The sequence below is a fragment of the Ananas comosus genome, linkage group 7 (genome assembly GCF_001540865.1).
Source record: "Ananas comosus cultivar F153 linkage group 7, ASM154086v1, whole genome shotgun sequence".
Classification (NCBI taxonomy): Eukaryota; Viridiplantae; Streptophyta; class Magnoliopsida; order Poales; family Bromeliaceae; genus Ananas; species Ananas comosus.
Genome location: NC_033627.1, coordinates 14,000,429 through 14,018,834, shown reverse-complemented (window position 1 = coordinate 14,018,834; position 18,406 = coordinate 14,000,429). Strand labels below are relative to the sequence as shown.

The 18,406-nt window shown below is 30.7% G+C and overlaps 1 protein-coding gene across 3 annotated transcripts; it reads left to right on the top strand.

The window, feature by feature from the left end:
• LOC109712542 (protein ACCELERATED CELL DEATH 6-like) lies at nucleotides 1,439-16,416 on the top strand. Of its 3 annotated transcripts, none has more exons than XM_020236149.1 (4): nucleotides 1,439-1,545; nucleotides 6,502-7,159; nucleotides 8,077-8,606; nucleotides 15,731-16,416. In XM_020236149.1, the coding sequence occupies exons 2-4, from the start codon at nucleotides 6,553-6,555 to the stop codon at nucleotides 16,274-16,276; spliced, it is 1,683 nt and encodes a 560-aa protein (XP_020091738.1). In that variant the 5' UTR covers nucleotides 1,439-1,545; nucleotides 6,502-6,552; the 3' UTR covers nucleotides 16,277-16,416. The 3 variants fall into 3 exon arrangements, with proteins under 3 accessions (XP_020091738.1, XP_020091739.1, XP_020091740.1); XM_020236150.1 differs by having other exon boundaries at nucleotides 1,443-1,545; nucleotides 6,447-7,159; XM_020236151.1 differs by having other exon boundaries at nucleotides 1,445-1,545; nucleotides 6,499-7,159.

Genomic DNA, 18,406 nt, shown 5'->3' with positions numbered 1-18,406 from the left:
TTTTTAGTCATTAATTTTGAATCCTTTCGATTACTAGATAAATGATATCAAAAAATGACAAAATTTATTTTCTAGATATCAAATACGCTATAGATTAAAAAAAAATCGATCGTCAATTTGAAAATTCCATCATTAAAATTGCTTAGGAGTATAGAGACCTTCGTGCTCCTAAAAACACAACAGCCCTGCTTAGGAGTATAGAGACCTTCGTGCTCCTAAAACACAACAGCCCTGCTTTCTCTCTCTCTCTATATATAATATATCATTTTTGATAAAAAAAAATATCTTTTGTTTTTTCAAAAAATTATGTTCTTCCTATATCTTTTTCACAGCTTAGATTTACAACACTAGTCTAGATTTGTTCATAAAAAGTTTGCATCATCCCATCTTGGAGAACGTCGTACGTAAAGTATCAAAAGAGATGCCGAGATTAATACAAGCAAAGAATTCTATCACCGTTTCTCATATATATAATAATCCTTTCGTTCGACTTTTAAACGGACCCGGGGCTTCCTATTGTCGCAAATCACACCAAATAAAGCAGACTAGCTATATAACATACAACGCGGATATATAGTAAGTTATTTTTTCCCTCCCTCAAAAAACTATTCACGTGACCGTCGCCAAGAATAAATAATCCGTGGTTCTCACTTTACATTTAACCCCATGTGATTTTTTTAAATTCTCTTTTTCTCTTTCTCTCTCTCCTTTTCTTTTATGTAATCTTCTTCTTTATCTGCTTTTTGGATGTCTAATTGTTTCACTTGTATAGTTTATTATACTTTTTTTATTCTGAGAATAAAAAAAAAAAATGAAGCTTGCTATCTTTATCTCTCCAAAAAAATAAAAAGAAAAAAAACATACGAGGTCCTAATGCTGTTCATAGTTGGTGTAACACTAACCGTTCCTAGAGCAAGTGGCAAAGGGCTTGGTGGTTGGTACCTGAGACCCAAGTTCGAATTCTAGTTGATTTATATTTCGAGCTAAGTTTATTTTTAAATGAAAGAAACGAAGCGTGACCACATGGTGGGTTATCTGGTTGGAGCGTAATAGTCGTATTTTTCAGGAAGCAAAACACTCACCGGGTTTTATGTTGGATAAGATTCGCACTTTCAAAGAACAATGGGACCGATTTTGTACAAACTAGCTCATTTTTTTTTCTTTATTTTTTTGAGGCCCGGATGTCTCATTCTGTAGCCGAGTTCATAATCTAAATAAATAAAGCGGTAGTATGCTATTTTTTTTCAAAAAAAAAAACAACGAAGCAGGTAACGTGCTCTCTCTCTCTCTCTCTCTCTCTCAAAAAAAAAAAAAAGAAAAAAAAGAAAAAAACACTGCCCCACTATTATTCCATTCTGGAGGACGTCGTAAAGAATCGAAAGGAACGCAGGGAATAGAAGCAAAGAATCCCCGTTCTCATGTAATAAAACTTTCATTCCGCTTTAAATAGACCGGGCCGGAGCTCGCATCGTCACAAACCACGCCAAATGAATAAAGCCCGTGCCCTATCTTTCAGTACGAGATTTTTGATTGCACAAAACTCTGGTAAGCATGCTTTTAGGCCTACAAATTTCTTTATATGATGTCAAATTAATCTCTTGATTCAAGGAACAAATTTTAGTATCATTTTATATTGTATGTTTGTTGTAATTGTTAGAGACCAATTTGAGACTGAGTTTGAAGGTATCATCTTTTCTGGAGGCTGATCCATTTGTTTGTTTGCATGTCATGCTTGTATTTTGGCTGAAGGGGCAGTTGCCTATATGCCTTTTAGCACCTTCCTAGTTTCACATTTACCCGGCCCTCAAGAACATCTGTGCAGAAATCTACCCGTGCAGAAATCTACCCAAGTTCGAATCCTAATTAATTTACATTTCTAGCTAAATTTATTTCTAAATGAAATAAACGAAGCGGGTAGCGTGCTACCTATCTCTCAAAAAGAAAAAGAAATCTACCCATCTAAAAATCAATTTTTTTTCAAATAAAATCTCAAAATAGGGATATATTAGGGGGGAGGGGGAAAGAGAGAAACTTTAGAGCAGTATATTTAAAACAAAAGGCAAATATGAAACTCATTAATTTTTTTAACGGTACAGAGAAATAATCTCTTTCTTCGATTAAATTTAGGTAAAATTAATGTATTTAGGCCCCCTCAATTATAGGCCCCTCAATTTCCATTATATGTTGTTACCCTATTGGCTTTAATTTTTTTTTTCTTTTTGAAAGAAAAGTAGCAAGCTACTAGCTTCATTTATTAGAATAATGAACTTAGTTACAAAAGTGAGGCAACAATGCAACATAGACTCAGAAAAAGGAAATTGTAGAGTTAAGAGTAAGAAAAAGAGTAAACAAACCGAAGTTGCAGTGTCAGCTTTGAATTTTCATTATTTACGTTTTTATGCTTGATTAAATTAGAAAATTTTATTAATTTAAATACTTGTTGTAATTTTTTGTTAAAAGTTATTAAAAATATTACATTTGACAAAATAACTGTTAAATTTGGATACAATTTTCGTACTATAATATTTTTACTTCAACAAATATTACACTTTAGTTTTTTTATTTTTTAAAAAATTATTTTTTAATATAAAAAAGCCTCTACATTCTTGCTTAATTGAATTATACTACAGTAATTAAGACAACTTACAAAAAAAAAAAAATAATTATTTTGCAAAAAGTAGATTTTTTTAGTGACTAGAGATTATAAAATATAACATATATGAAAGTTTAGAGACTAAATATTTTGAATGATAAGTACGAGGAATACCTAACACTTAGCAATTGTACAGGGGGCTATCCATACATTTTTTTGCCTTTTTTTTAAAATTTTCCTATGTTGTTGGAAAATTATATCTGTATTCCATGTCTTTGTATTTATCATGCACCAACTAACACTAACAGTCTATCCTAATCCTATTTAATCTTTTAATTCTAAATATTTTAAACTTTTAATATTTTTTATTTAATACTTGAATTATTTTGATTAACAGAAGGTATGAATAGCTATAATTTTAGTGGCCCACGAAATATAAGATGCTCGAGATGCAAGAAAATATTTTTGATATAAGAGATTAGAATATGGTAACTTCACTCCTTGTATAGTGGGACAAAATTAACCCCCCCGTGGGGGTAACCGGTACCACCCCAATATTTAAGGCTTATTAGTTTCTATAAGTTAATCTGAATCTTTCATTATGAACAAATAAACGATGAATAATATATATATATATATATATATATATATATATATATATATATATATATATATATATATATATATATATATATATATATGAGAGAGAAAAAGTGGGTGAGTGGTCCACAGTTGGACCACTCATGCGGTCCACGAGAATCAGGTTTTCTCGTGGACCGTGATTTTTTCAACGCTGTGAGCCGCGCCTTTTGGGATCAAGTTTTCGTTTTCCGNTATTATCTATTTAATTTCAAAATATATTTTCTTTTTAAGATAACGGATTTTATTTTTCTATTTAATTTCAAAAATTTATTTCCTAACAGATTTTATTTTTCTATTTAATTTCAAAAGTAATTTTTGCATTAGAGATTATTGTTAATTATTTATCATTTAAAGCATATCTTTCTTAATAGTCAGATTTATTATTTTAAATTTTTTAGATACATATTTGGCAATCATATAAAATATGGCCTAAAATTAAAAAATAATTTAAAAAAAATATAAATTTTTCTAATAATTATTACGTGCATTTGCACGTACATTTTACTAGTATATATAAAAATACGTATTTCAAATTTCGATCTGTCGACAAACCCATTTTTTTACGAAAAAAAAAAATTGATTCCTCTTTCCTTGTGTAAAATAAATAACAGAATTAAACAAACTCTTAATTCCTCTTTATTTCTACAACAGAAAAAATTTTATGCTTATCAAATTTTTGCCAACCGGAGAATATCTACCGTGAATCTACATTTTCATTCAAAATTTATTTAATTCTTCTTTATCTCTCTCTCTATCTCTCTCTCTCTCTATATATAAAAATTTTAAATTTATCATAATAAAAAAATTTAGAAAAATATTCAATGTATATCTATATCTACACTACATATAAATTTTATAAAATAAAAAAAGAACTATGTAATTGTTGTTGACAATAACTATTTAAATTTCTATTAGAATATGACGAGTATTTTCTAATATTATATAATAAATAAATTTATTTCTTAAAATATTATAAATTTTTCAATAAATATGATATATAATTTTATATTAATTTAAAATAATTATTAAATATTTAATTTTTACATGCATTTGTACGTACACTCAACTATCTATATCTATACTATATATAAAAGTACGTATTTCAAATTTCGGTCTGTCGACAGACCCATTTTTTGATGGAAAAAAAAATTAATTTCTCTATTCATTACATAAAATAAATAACAGAATTAAACAAACTTTTAATTCCTCTTTGTTTTTACAACAGAAAAAAAATTTATACTTATCCAAATTTTTTGCCTACCGAAAAATATCTCCTTATATATATATATATTATCTCTATTCTATCTACTAATATTTTATTATTATATTAACTGTTTAATTTTGATACTTTTAGTTTAAAATATTTATTTAAATTTTAAATTTATTAGAATTAAAAAATATATAATGTATATCTATATTTAATGTATATCTATATCTACACTATATGTAAATTTATCAGAAAAATATTTAATGTATATCTATATAATAAAATTTTTAAAATAAAAAAAACTATATAATTATTGTTGACAAAATATGGTAGGTATTTTCTAATAGTATATAATAAATAAATTTACTTTTAAAAAATTGTAAATTTTTTAATAAATATGGTGTACATTCAACTAGTATAATATAATATATATATATATATATATATATACAATTATATATATATATATATATACTAGTTGAGCGTACGTGCAAATGCACGTAATAATTATTTTAATTTATTTTAAATTAACAAAAATTTGTAAATCATATATTTTTTAATTTAGAATAAAATATTTGTAAATTTATATATTATATTTTATTAGAAAATATATACGATATCAAATTTAAATTTTAGTATAAAATAGATGGATAGATTTGAAATCAAAAATCAAAAATTAAATTTAATTCACGATTTAAACTCAAATTTAAATTTTATTATAAAATAGATGGATAGAAGTACTATTTTTTAACATATTGATATTCTGGCAAAAATTTAGATAAGCATGAATTTGTTTCTATTTTAGAGATAAAAAGAAATTAAATAAATTTTGAATTAAAACATAGATTTACAGTAGATATCTTTCGGTTGGCAAAAATTTGGATGAGTATATTTTTTTCTATTTTAGAGATAAAGAGAAATTAAAAGTTTGTTTCATTACTTTATTTATTTTTCGTAAGGAAAGATAAATCAAATTTTTTTTCCTGCCAAAAAATGGGTCTGTCAACAGACCGAAATTTAAAATACGTGCTTTTATATATAGTATAGATATATATTAAAGCGCCGCTCCTAAATAAAACTATTTTATAATTTGCGAACATTTTTTAAACTAGTGCCAAACAATTTCTTATTGTAGGTACTTTAAGCCTTAAAAATTCGATTCATATATATCCCTATTCATCTCAAATTGGAATTGTATTCGAATTCATATGTATCCTTGTTCATCTCAAATTTGAATTGTATTTAAATTTATTTTAATTAAATATAATTATAAAATTCAATATTCACTTGATCTCCGTATCCGGGCTCATATTTAGTGCATTAAATATGAATGCAAATATAATTTTAACAAATATTCCATTGTATTTACCATTTACACCCATAAACTATCTGGGTTTGGGGTTATGGGGTTTCCATTTGAATTTTGTACTCAAATGCAACTTCAAATTTAAATTCAAAGTTTAAACTTTGAATTCAACTTCTAATTTTGGATCAAATGCAAAAATGAATTTCAATTCAAACCCAAATTTTGCATTTCAACTCGCTACCCAAAAAGAAATTCTGATTTAGCTATAATTTTGCATTTAAATTTTAAAATCAAATCCTGATTTTGATTTTTAATTTTAATTTTAATTTTTAATTCACAAATTTAAATTCAAATTCATATTTTGAATTTAAGTTTTAAATTTAATCTCAACTTTTGAATTCAGTCTTAAATTTGAAATTCAGGTTCAAATTAACACAACTTTCAAATTAAAATTTTTATTGTAAAATTTACATTCAAAATCAACCTTAAAAATATACACTTCAAATGAAATTCAAGTTTAGTATGATATCATGTGAGAACACAGTAAGCAATTCATTAGTAAAAATGTTCATGAACCCTCTCAATAGTGGCCTACTTTGAAATAAATCCTTAAGTATTTCTCTTTCTATTGGCATAAATTTTTGTATTTATTTATATTATTAGTATTATTAATCAGATTAAGAATTTAATTATTTTAGTTATATTTTACTGTTTGGTATTTACATCTGCGAAATGTGCATCACGCGTTAGTAGCGTGTAAAAGGAGGAAAAGGAGGCAGCAGCAGCAGCAGCAGCACTGACGTAATGGCCAGCAGCTACCATCAGCATATGAGTACCGAATTGCAGCTGGCGGCGAGGAACGGCAACGTCGAGAGCCTGCGGTCGATGATTCACGAGAACCCGAAAATCCTACTGTCGACGACGGTGCAGGGTCAGACCGCGCTGCACATCGCCGCGCGGCTCGGTCACCGCGCCTTTGTGGAGGAGATATTCAAGCAGGACGAGTCGCTGCTGCGGCTGCGGAACGCCGACGGCGACACCCCGCTGCACGTTGCGGCGCGGTCGGGCCATGCGGAGCTCGCCGACTTCCTGGTGAACTATGCGTTGACGTGGCTGGAAGTCGAAGACGATAACGAGAGCCCGCTGCGGGCGGTGAACGCGCGGGGCGACACGGCGCTGCACGAGGCGGTGATCGGCCGGAACGAGCAGATCGCGGTGAGGCTGCTCAACGCCGACCCCAGCATGGGGCACGTGATGAACAAGAGGAAGGAGACGCCGCTGCACATCGCGTCGCGCGAGGGGCTGGAGAAGGTGGTGGAGAAGATTGTGGCGCATCCCTGGGTCGAGGAGCAGCAGGTAGTGGCTGAGACCAGGTCGCCCCTCTTCCAGGCCGTGCTCGGCGGACACATCAGTAAGTCTCTGTTTGGTTTTGCTTTTACTTTTTATTTCCGCTTTTCAGCTGCACAGATCTCTATTAAAACATTCCACTTTGAATTCAGCGTGAATTAGTTTTGCTTAAATTCAGATGAGATAGATTTTAGACTGATCTTTTGGTACTAGGAGGGTCATTTCAGTTTCCCTTCTAACAAAAAATAATGTATTATTAATCCCAAAATATGAAACATTTTTCAGAAGTTCTGACTAACAAGCAAAATCTTATCATTCTTTGCTTGATGAATTTAAATAAAATTGTATTTAAGCAATCTTTTCTCCTATGTGTTAATAATGCATATATATTCCACTGTTTCGCTGTCAATACTAAACGAATTATAAGGTGTTTGAAATTAAGCATTAGCGGTTAGAAATATAAAATCAATTTACTTAAAACGTAAAGACATAATTGAATTTGTGATCTTTGGCTCCGATACTATCAAACTATTGGTGCTAACCATTAATTACACAAATTCGAGCCGTTAAATATATACAAGCAATTCACTTAAGGCGTACAGATATAGCACCCACGAATCTTGATTGTAACTCGGTTCAATCAACCTTGTGCTATTTCGAATATGACTCAGCTCAATTCAGCTTCATGCCATTTTGAATATGACTTGATTCAATCTGGTCTCCCCGTGCAGGATAGAATACTACCCCTTTAAGCCAATATTTAAGAGCTCTATTTGATTATTTAGATTGCAAGTTCAATCTAGCAAATTTATGTGTAACTAAACATTGACCCCAGTATCTTCATATATGCATTTTTCTCCTATTTAATTACTACCTTGTCAATATATTGTAAGAAACCAGGTTTGCAGGTCCCTAGTCTTGTACAAATTTAAACTATGTCCATTTCTTACACATTTGCTCTTTTTCTTCACAATCCGATAGAAATCATGGAGATGTTTTTAGATAAGAGAACTGATTTCCTCAAAGCCGTCGACGAGTATGGCAATAACGCCCTTCACTACGCGGCCCAGAAAGACAACAAGATGATGGTCGAAATGCTACTCTGGAAGGAGAATTCCCAGCTCGCTTACCTGAGCAACAACAATGGCTACTTTCCACTGCACGAAGCCGCCCTTTACGGCTGCAGCTCTGCCGTCGAAGAGATCCTGAAGTACTGCCCCGACACTGCAGAACAAGTCGACTTCACCGGAAAGAATGCTATCCACATCGCGGTCCAAAGCGGAAAGGTCGGGACGCTGCAGTGCTTGTTGAGACACATCGAGCCGAAAGAGATCATCAACAAGGCCGACAATGATGGAAACACTCCTCTCCATCTCGCGGCAATGCAGGGCCGGATTCAATCGACGCTTATACTGTCGAACGACAACAGCATCGATCCGTTCCTCCTGAATAGGGAAGGCCAAACGGCTCGAAGCATCTTAGAATCCCACGGCATTATTGGTACATATGCGGTAAGTAATTCAAGTACTTCTTTAGAAATTCAAATTAACTCCTCTTGGTGAAGTATTCCTTGAGAATTCTTTTAATTGTCTAACTATATCTATAGAGCGCGAGACGGGTTATTATACTTTTATAAATATGTTAATCATTTTTATATTCATAAATATCTCTTGAATCGACGATCTATACTATTACAGACGATTTAGGGCGTTTGAACTTTTTAGAAATCAAATTTTATAATTAGTTTACATCGTATACTTACCGATCAAAAGGTCTCAAGCTTGATAAATTTTACCGATATACAACGTTTTTTATTTAAAAGTGTTGAAGAATCAAAATCGATTGAGATTTTGATAGGAAATTCCAGTCATTAGCTCAAGATAAATTACTCAGATTTTGAATTAAAGAACTCAATCCTTTATTTTCAGAAGGGTGTTTGATTTTGAACATCTATTTTATGCCTATTCAGATTAGTTTTATAATAATTTTGAAAAATGATTGATACATCAGACATGATCTATTCTATTTAAACTGTCTAGAAACAAAGTTTTTTAATTTTTCTGACTTTATTTTCCTAGTGAATGAATAGTCTCAAAATAAATAAATGAAAATAAAAATCTCATCTCAATAAAAAATAGTGGTAGAAGGTTTAAATTTCAAATCGGAAGTATCAATCCTGCTCTTGACGGTAAAATAATTTTTATTAAATTTTTATCTATTTTGGATTGTTTTACAATTAAACTTATAAATGTATCACATCTGTCATTAAAATAACTAATTTTGAGACGTTTTAATCACTTGGCAAATAATATAAAAAAATTATGAAATTTGGTTTCGAGATAGTTCCAATAGTGTAGATCATGCTTAATAGAGTTAATGGTCAAATTGAATATCCCATTGTAAAAAAATAGTTTAAAAGAAGGGGTGTCTTCATGCTTTCCAAAGCACACAAAACAAACTCTATACACACACACACACACACACACACAGATAAATATATATGTGCACACACATAATAGGTCTGCTATGTTCCATGCTCCTTTATCGTTTTCGATGATAGAAATTTCTAATTAATGATCAGGTCTATTAGAATATTGATATAGAGTATTTGAAATAGTTAGAAAATAAATTTTGCAGATTTTTAATATAATTTATCTCACGATTGAAAGGCCTCAAAATCAACAGTTAGAAATTAAAATTTCATAAAAGTGATGACATAATATTAAAATTTAGATTGGAGATAGTGACCTTGGTAGCTATAAATAGTATTAAAAATTTTCTGTTAAAATTTTATTTGACTTAAATATTTATACATCGTTAAACTTACAAACAATATACATCAATCATTCAAAATTATTGATTTTGAACCATTTCAATCAATAGGTAAATGATATAAAAAAATCCATAAAATTTATTTTTGAGATACTTCAAATACTTTAGATTAAGCCTAACAAAGGCGATTGTCGATTCAAAATTTCTACCATAAAAAATAACATGAAAAAGTAAAGGCCTCTGCGCTTCTGAAAGCATAGCATTCCTTCTTTCTCTCTCTCCCTCTCTCTCTCTCTCTCTACACACACACACACATACACACACATAGAGAAAGAGTTGATCTCCTATGCTTTTAAAAGTACTAAGCCATTGGTGCATGTAAGTTTTCGGCCATTGGATTAAGGGATGTGTGGTTAGGACGATAGTGGTCTCCTAAAATTAAGTGGGTGATTGATTAAATAGTATCACCTAACGGATAAAAATGATCAAAGGGGTAGATCTAACGGCGGAAATCTTATAAGCACTAAGTTCTTATTGTTTTTACAAACAGCATAGCCGGACTCGCTTTCTCTATATATAGGTCGTGTTTGGTTCGCTTTTTTTTCACCCTGAAATCGGAATCGGAATGGACGAATTCGTTTGTGGATGTTTGATACGCGGGAGTTCCATTCCGATTCCAATTCCCGAGTGGAATGGAAATTCCCCAATCACCTTTTTTTTCAATCCGGCCCAGGAGGCCGGATTGAAAGTTAAATCCAGACGGAATGGATATTTATTCGGATTAAATTTATTTTTTCAACTTTTTTAATTAAAATATGAGTTTAATTTTAGAAATAAATTTTAAATTTTAAATTTTAATTTGAACTTGAATTAAAATTTAAAATTTAATCAAGTATTTCGAATCTACTTATGAATTTAAATTTAAATTAAATTTTAATTTATATAAAATTTTATTCAAATTTTATTTAAAACTTAAATTAAATTTATGGATTCAAATTAAAATTTAAATTGTAATTTTAAGTTTGAATTTGAATAAATTGACATTTAGTTTTATACTTCGAATTATCCATTCAACTTCAAAGTTTAATTTTTTTTTAAAAAAATAGATTTAAAATTTTGACATTATTTCAAAATTTTGATGTAAATTTTTAATATTTAATATTTAATATTTGATTTGAATTTAAATTAATATATTATAAAGATAAAGTTAGTATATTAATTTGATTATATTTTTTATATTTACTTGAATCAAATACCGACAATGAGAATGATTTATTTCGATTCTAATTCAGGTAATGAACCAAACAGAATTAGATAATGAGTCATTCCAATTTCGATTCCAACTTATATCGATTCCGATTCTGATTCCGATTCTGACTTTGAACCAAAACGCCAATAGAGAGAGAGAGAGATAAAGCTGTCCAAAATACCCGATACCCCATAATTGATCTAGACCCTAACCAGACCGGAACTGGACTCGATAAAAAATGGATAGTATACGGATAAAAAAAAATTATACAATAAAGTTTTGGGTATGGGTCTAGATATTTATACACATACCTGACTTGGATCCAATCTAAACCTGACCTTTTAATGGGTAGGATCAGGAAGAGCTTCCAAATTCGAACCCGAACCCGAACTAGGATCTGGTGAAATACCCGATAGTAAATAAAAAAAATTTTGAAGTTGAGGGATCAATTTCAATAGGACTTAATTATAGATGAAGACGAAAGATCTCTATATATTTTCATCCTAATAAAAACCCTAGTCGCTCTATTTCTTCCTTTTTTAATTTTCTCTTTATTTTTTTAATTTTAGATCTTTACAAGTTAAATCTTTCTTTTGAATGAATATTATTAGACTGGGTGCAACTAATTAGAATGCGAATTTTTATAGTAGGAGGTTTATAGTTTATCCATAAATTGTTTAATAAAGTCTATAAAAAAATACTGATCCATACCCGGTCTTAAGTGGGTAGTATATAGGTCGTCACTGTCCAGACCTACTCAAATAGACCTGATAGATATATTATTAACTTAAGTATCCAGGCTTATATCTGATCTGAAATTAAATAGATATGGTATATTTTTTTTTCCAATCAATTTCTTTTTAGGATACGGATACAATATATTAACTATCCAGATCCGACCCGATCCACGGACACCTTTAGAGAGAGGGTTCGGCTACAATGCTGTCAATAGCACCAAGCAACTAATAGTGTTATTAATAGTATTATTAGTATTATAATCAATAGTATTATAATCAAGTTCTCTCTCTATATATAGAACGATACTACTATACTATCTATAATACCGGAGCTCCAATATATATATCGTCTTGTTTTCGACCTTAGGGCGTCCAAATCAACAATTCACACCATTAAATATGGGTATATGAAATTCTTAGGAATAAAATTTTAGTTTCTTTTCCACATTATTTACTTAGTAAGTAAATCATGTTCAATGAACAGTAAAAGTTGAACTATCTTTAAAATTTAAAGATAGGACATTTGAATTTGAGATCAAGACTGCTGACATTGATTTAGTTAGTTTAAAATATTTTCTATCAAAATTTAAATAAATTTATATCCTTCAACACCATTAAACTACAAATTCGTTGTAGTAGTCATTGAAAAATTAACAATTTTGAAACGATTTGATCATAAAGTAAACTATATGAAAAAAATAAGAAATTTTATTTCTAAAGCTTCAAATACTCTAGATCGATTTTAACGATGTGGATTGTTGATTTGAATATTTTAAGGTTGAAAATAAGACTATAGTACCGGAGTCTCGGTACTATAGATATTAGAAGAGATTAGCTTCTCTCCCTATATATATACATGCGAAAATCTGCCCTAGACTTTATACACATATGAATTTTATTTTTATTTATCCAAATTCAATCTTGGATCTACCAGATTTTTAATAAGGTTCAATATAGACAAAATGCATTTCAAACAGAGTACAAATCAAATCCAATCCCTTTTCATTTCTTATTTCTTTCTTTTTTTTATTTATTCTATTTCTTCATCTTTTTTTTCTTCATTATTGCTTACATTAATTTCAATAGTTTCTGGGGTCCGGTCCATCAAAGTGATGTGCTAGGTACAAAGTTTATGGTGCTGAACTCTTTTGATTCATCCTATTTTTTCTGTTCATAGGAAAAAAAATGAATATGATATTCCCAAATTGAAATTGAGGAATCTCAATGAAGTCTTTTTTAGCGTAAGCTATTCATAATACAAATTTGAGTCCAGTGTTTCATCTAGAACAGAACGTCACAATCTTCCTTCCTACGATTTAGTGAATCAGGCGGGGCCTTTTTGTGCAGAATAAAAAAGAACAGATCAATCTTTAAAAATTTCATTGTATATATATATATGTCCGGCTACTATCCTATTATAAGCATGATCGCCTTCATAGATATAAGTTTTTTTTTTATTATACAGTTTTCGAGTCAACTATCCATATCATTAAAATTGATTTAGAACGTTTGAAACTTCTATAAACTAAATTTTTAAATTTTTCGTTACTTTACAATCAAAATATCTCAAAATTGCATGTTTTAACTGCTAGTATAGGATGCTTGCTAGTTTAATAGTGTAATAGAATTGGAATCAGGGACCCGTTTGGCCTAAATTCTGGAAAAGTGATTTGTGCATAATTAATTTTGATTTGGAGAATTGATTTTAGATAAAAGCTGTAAAATGTTTGGCTGAGTTTAGACAAAAACAATTTTTTTGAAGTGATTTTGTAAAGCTGTTTGATAAAAAATTTTGATATTTGCATATATTAATATTTTTACTAAATTTTATTTTAAAATAATTTAAAATTTTGAGATTTAAAATTTAAGATTTAAAATCTAAATTTTAAATTTTAAATTTTAAAAGTTGAAATTTAAAAATTCAAATATGAGTTTAAAATTTAAAATTTAAAATTAAATTTAAATTTAGATTTTGAATCTAAAATTAAAATAAAATTTGAAGTTTGAGTTTAAAATCAGAATCCGATTTCAAAAAATAGTTTTTTTATACTTCTGATTCTGGGTCCTTCAAAATCAGTTTTCTGATTCTGAAAAGAAGAATCAGATTTTTCAACGCTTGTTGTCAAACACTGTACTAAGCTCAAAATCACTTTTGGGCTTAGAATCACTTTTTAGAAGTAGGGCCAAACACCCCCTCAGTTAAATCTCTGATAGAAAATTCTATTAACTATCTAAACAAAAATCACTAAGTTCGATCTTAAATTAAAGAATCTGATTTTTTTTTTTTTTTAGGAGATCGTTCGATTTTCACCATTCATTTTATGCCCGCTTGATGGATTTTATTCTAATTTTAAAAAATTATAAAATTTATTTTCTAGAAGTCTTAAACGCTCTAGATCATGTTAATTTTATATAGGGAAAACTTCAAAAAACCCCCATGTGGTTTCGTAGTTTCTCACTTTGCCCCCCTGTGGTTTTTTTTTTTTTTCTCTTTTTCTTATCAATTTTATTTATTTATTTTTTTTAAATCAGTCATAAAGTTAAAATTAAAAGGTACTAAAGTAATATTTGATAAATCTAAATGGGTATCTGAAGTTTTTTGTATATAATTTAATGAAATATTAACGAAAAAGCTACCGAAAAGATAAAAACGAAACCACAGGGAGGTAATTTGATACATTTTAAACCACATGGGGGCAAAGTAAGAAACTACGAAACCACAAGGGGGGTTTTTGAAGTTTTCCCTTTTATATAATATTAGAGGATAGTGGAAAAAGGTAATTGTTGAATTTAATGTAAAATATTCTTTAATAAAAATAGTTTTTTATAAAATAATTTATTATAAAAAAATTTAATAAAAGTATTTTTATAATATTTGAGAAAATTTATTATAAAATGATTTAATTAAAGTAATTTATTATAAGAATATATTTTAAAAAATTCTACTTAAATATAAATTTAATAAAAATAATTTATTACAATATTTAAGTCTATTTTATTATAATAATTATTATAATATTTACATATTATTCATTTAAATATAAATAATATGTATTAACATACAATAATTAATAATTTTTATAATAAAAATAAATCATCTAATATGTTATATATCACGTCTACGTAATTTACATTACTTCAATTTTTATATTATTAATGAAGTTTGAAATTAAATTTTTGAATAGTATTATTCCACCGAAAAGATGGAATAATATATCCGAAGCTATCTAGGGATTATCGGGAATAGCAAAGATTGATTGGAATAAATAATCCCTTCCAAAAAAAAAAAATCCTGTTTGGAAAAATAACGAGAATAATTTTCATTATCTCTACTTTGTCCCCAAACTAAATGGGGCCTAAATGATACATGAGCAGTATTTTGGTATCAACTTTTTAGCACTTGAATTTCTAGGGTTTACTCTTTGGTGGTTGTGCTAGTGGCCATCCAAATATTAGAGAGTTGGTAGCAAATAGTATTCATGTATTCTAAAATGTATTCTAATTCAATTCTTGGCATAGTGTTTAATATGGATGGTAGATTAATAATGTTTACTACCTACTGTCTAGCTTCTTGATCAAATACAATTTCACCTATCTCCGTTAAATCCAATTAGGGATCCAAAGAATAAAAAGTAGGTGGCAAATACTGTTACTCTGCTATTGATAATATTTTAAAAATTAATGGAACTTAATTATATATATGTAGCACATTTTGAAATAGGCATGTAAACTTTATAAGTACTAACAATGCTTTGGATAAGATGTCTGAAACTACAAGAGGTTTGAATTTATTACCTAAATCTCAAAATATTTATAAAATTTTTCGAAATTAACTGAACATCCCTAACTTGTTTGCATATATGTATATATATACCAGATTAGAGCGCGGAAAGAGCTAAAGAAGAAAGAAAATGAGAAACGTAACAAGCAGCACATGCCCCCAGCTGCAGCCTCGGAAACATTCCAACAGGAAGTGACCTTGCGATACTTCGAGCAATGCATTAACACATGCAGTCTGATCGCTGCACTCATCGCGACCGTCACCTTTGCGGCAAACTTCACCGTGCCGGGCGGCTTCAACCAGGATTATGGCACGGCCATCCTCGAGAAACATCTGGCTTTCAAGGTCTTCGTGATCTCAAACACGATCGCTATGTGTAGCTCCCTCGCTGTGCTCTTCTGCTTCATGTGGGCATGGATGGAACCGGCGCAGTTCACTTTCAACCAGCTTCGATGGGGCCAACGGCTCATGTTGCTCGCATTTCTCACGATGCTCATCACTTCGATGACCGCCGTGCACCTGATCCTCACCCACAGATGCCGATGGTTGTCGATTGTTGTGATTCTGATAGGATGTAGCACTCCTGTGGTTGTCGGGCTTATACTCGGCCTCAAGCTCTTGGTTGCAACGATGATCAAGTGATCCCTTTAATTCTTCTATGTTTTGTTTGAATGCTTGGCGAGTACAACAAATTGGGGGCGCTACCAAAATCATGTAAAAGGCTGTGATGTTTGGATGTTGTAATAATTAAGTTATCCTGGAATAATTTTTTCAGTATAAAATTTTTTCTGTGTGGTTCGGGCAAAATGTTTGATTTCGCTGCTTGACGGTAGACCAACATGCGGAAGGAGCGAGCTTCGCAGAGCCCACGGAGAATGTCACCGGTCTTTGGAAGTGGGCGAACAATCTTGGTGAGGATGGGAAGAGCACTAAACGCACAACCTTTTTGGCTGCTACGTGGTGGGTGGCCTGGACGGACCAAAATAATTTTATATTCAACGACATATCACCCGACCCTTCCCGCTCACTGGAACGGGTTAATCGTCTGATCACTGCGTGGAACGAGCTTTCTGGCGCTCACTGAGACTTTCCCCACAACCCCTCAGCCATACTGCTATATGCCTTAAACTCGCTCACTACTTTACTTTTTTCTTCTTTTCTTTTTCACTTTCTCCTTACTTTCTTTTCTATTTGCTTAGCTTTTTTCGGCTCTTGGAAGCCCTGGCTGCTTCAACCATGTAAGCCTAGTTCATTTCCCCCAATGAATGAAGCAGATAGCTCGCTATCTTTTTCTCAAAAAAAAAGAAGAAAAGTTTAGTCGTCTATAATTGACAAGATAATATATTATTTCATTTATCGGGTGATTTATCTTATTCTAAATAATTAACTAAATATATATATATAATAAAATATGTTATTCCATTCTAAACGTTTTATCGTAATGATGTTCACAGTTATATCGAATTCTATTGGAATACTCTAAATTAAATCAGACCTTATTTATTCTTTTCAATGCTCAAATATATGATCACCAACTGTCCACTAGCGTAGGTGGTCGGACAAGTTTATTTCTAGAAAAAAAAAAAGAAAAGAAAAAAAGAATGAAGCAATAGCTAGTAATTAATCTTTATCTCAAAAAAAACACTCAAATCTATTGTCTTGCCTTTGAATTGGTATACTTCTCTTGTTTCCCTGAATAAACTTAAGAATGCAATATTTAATTTTAAGAGATTTTGATACAAATTACCACATTCAATTGGCGCTAAAATTGAAATCAAAATTCCATTAACATTACTAGATTGAAAAAGGCCAGCCATTACTTGAAGGATTATATTAATATTTATGATGTTCTTTGTTACTTGTTGTACCTTATTTCTTGTGATTGTATTAATCACGTACTCCCCTCATATTTAGTATATATTTGACGATTTCTATTATAGAAGACTACAAATCACACCATTGAAATGAAAAACAAGATCATGTCACCGTATACACATATAAATTAAAGAGAGCAACAATGATAGCAACTTAAAAGAGCACTAATGATATTTAATTTGGGCAAGCGGGGCACGGCTCGACAACACTGAATAGATATCTAATGTCCACGAAAGTTAAGGGAGCCACTGGGAGGATTTTGGCCATGCTGTTTTTTGCGAAATAATTGTATGCAACTTGGAAGAAGCTGTCGGATCGTTGGCGCTAACCATTAATCCCATAAGTCCGAGCTGTTAGAAATACGCAACCAATTCACTTAAAGTGTACAGAAACAGCGCCCATGGGTCTCGATTGTGACTCGGCCCGGGCCTCACGCCACTTCGAACATGACTCGGCCCAACCCAGCCTCACGCCATTTCGAACATGACTCGGCCTACATGACCTCCCGCCACAAGGCAGGATGCTGGCCCATTTAAGCCAACAGAAGCTAAAGAGGAAAAGCTAAGGAAGATTTCTAAAAGGGATGAGTGTTCTTTGGGAAGGGAATTACTCTATTATAGATGTGTTGATGTGTCGAGTTCTTTATCATCTCTTTGAAATTTTCCTTTTTTTTTCCCCTCTGAGTCAATGGAGTAATTGGGTCTTCGAATCATACGTGTTACTAATTAATGCTGTTAATTACCAAACTCCTTTTAAATGGGTGATGCTTCCCGGCCCAGGTCGACCATCTAAGAATTAGTCAAGCTTCGTCGTGGACTTTGTTTTATTTTATTTTTTAGGGGATGGCGGGCATCTTTTGACAAAGTTTAATTTGTCGAATTTTCCTTTAGGTTTAAC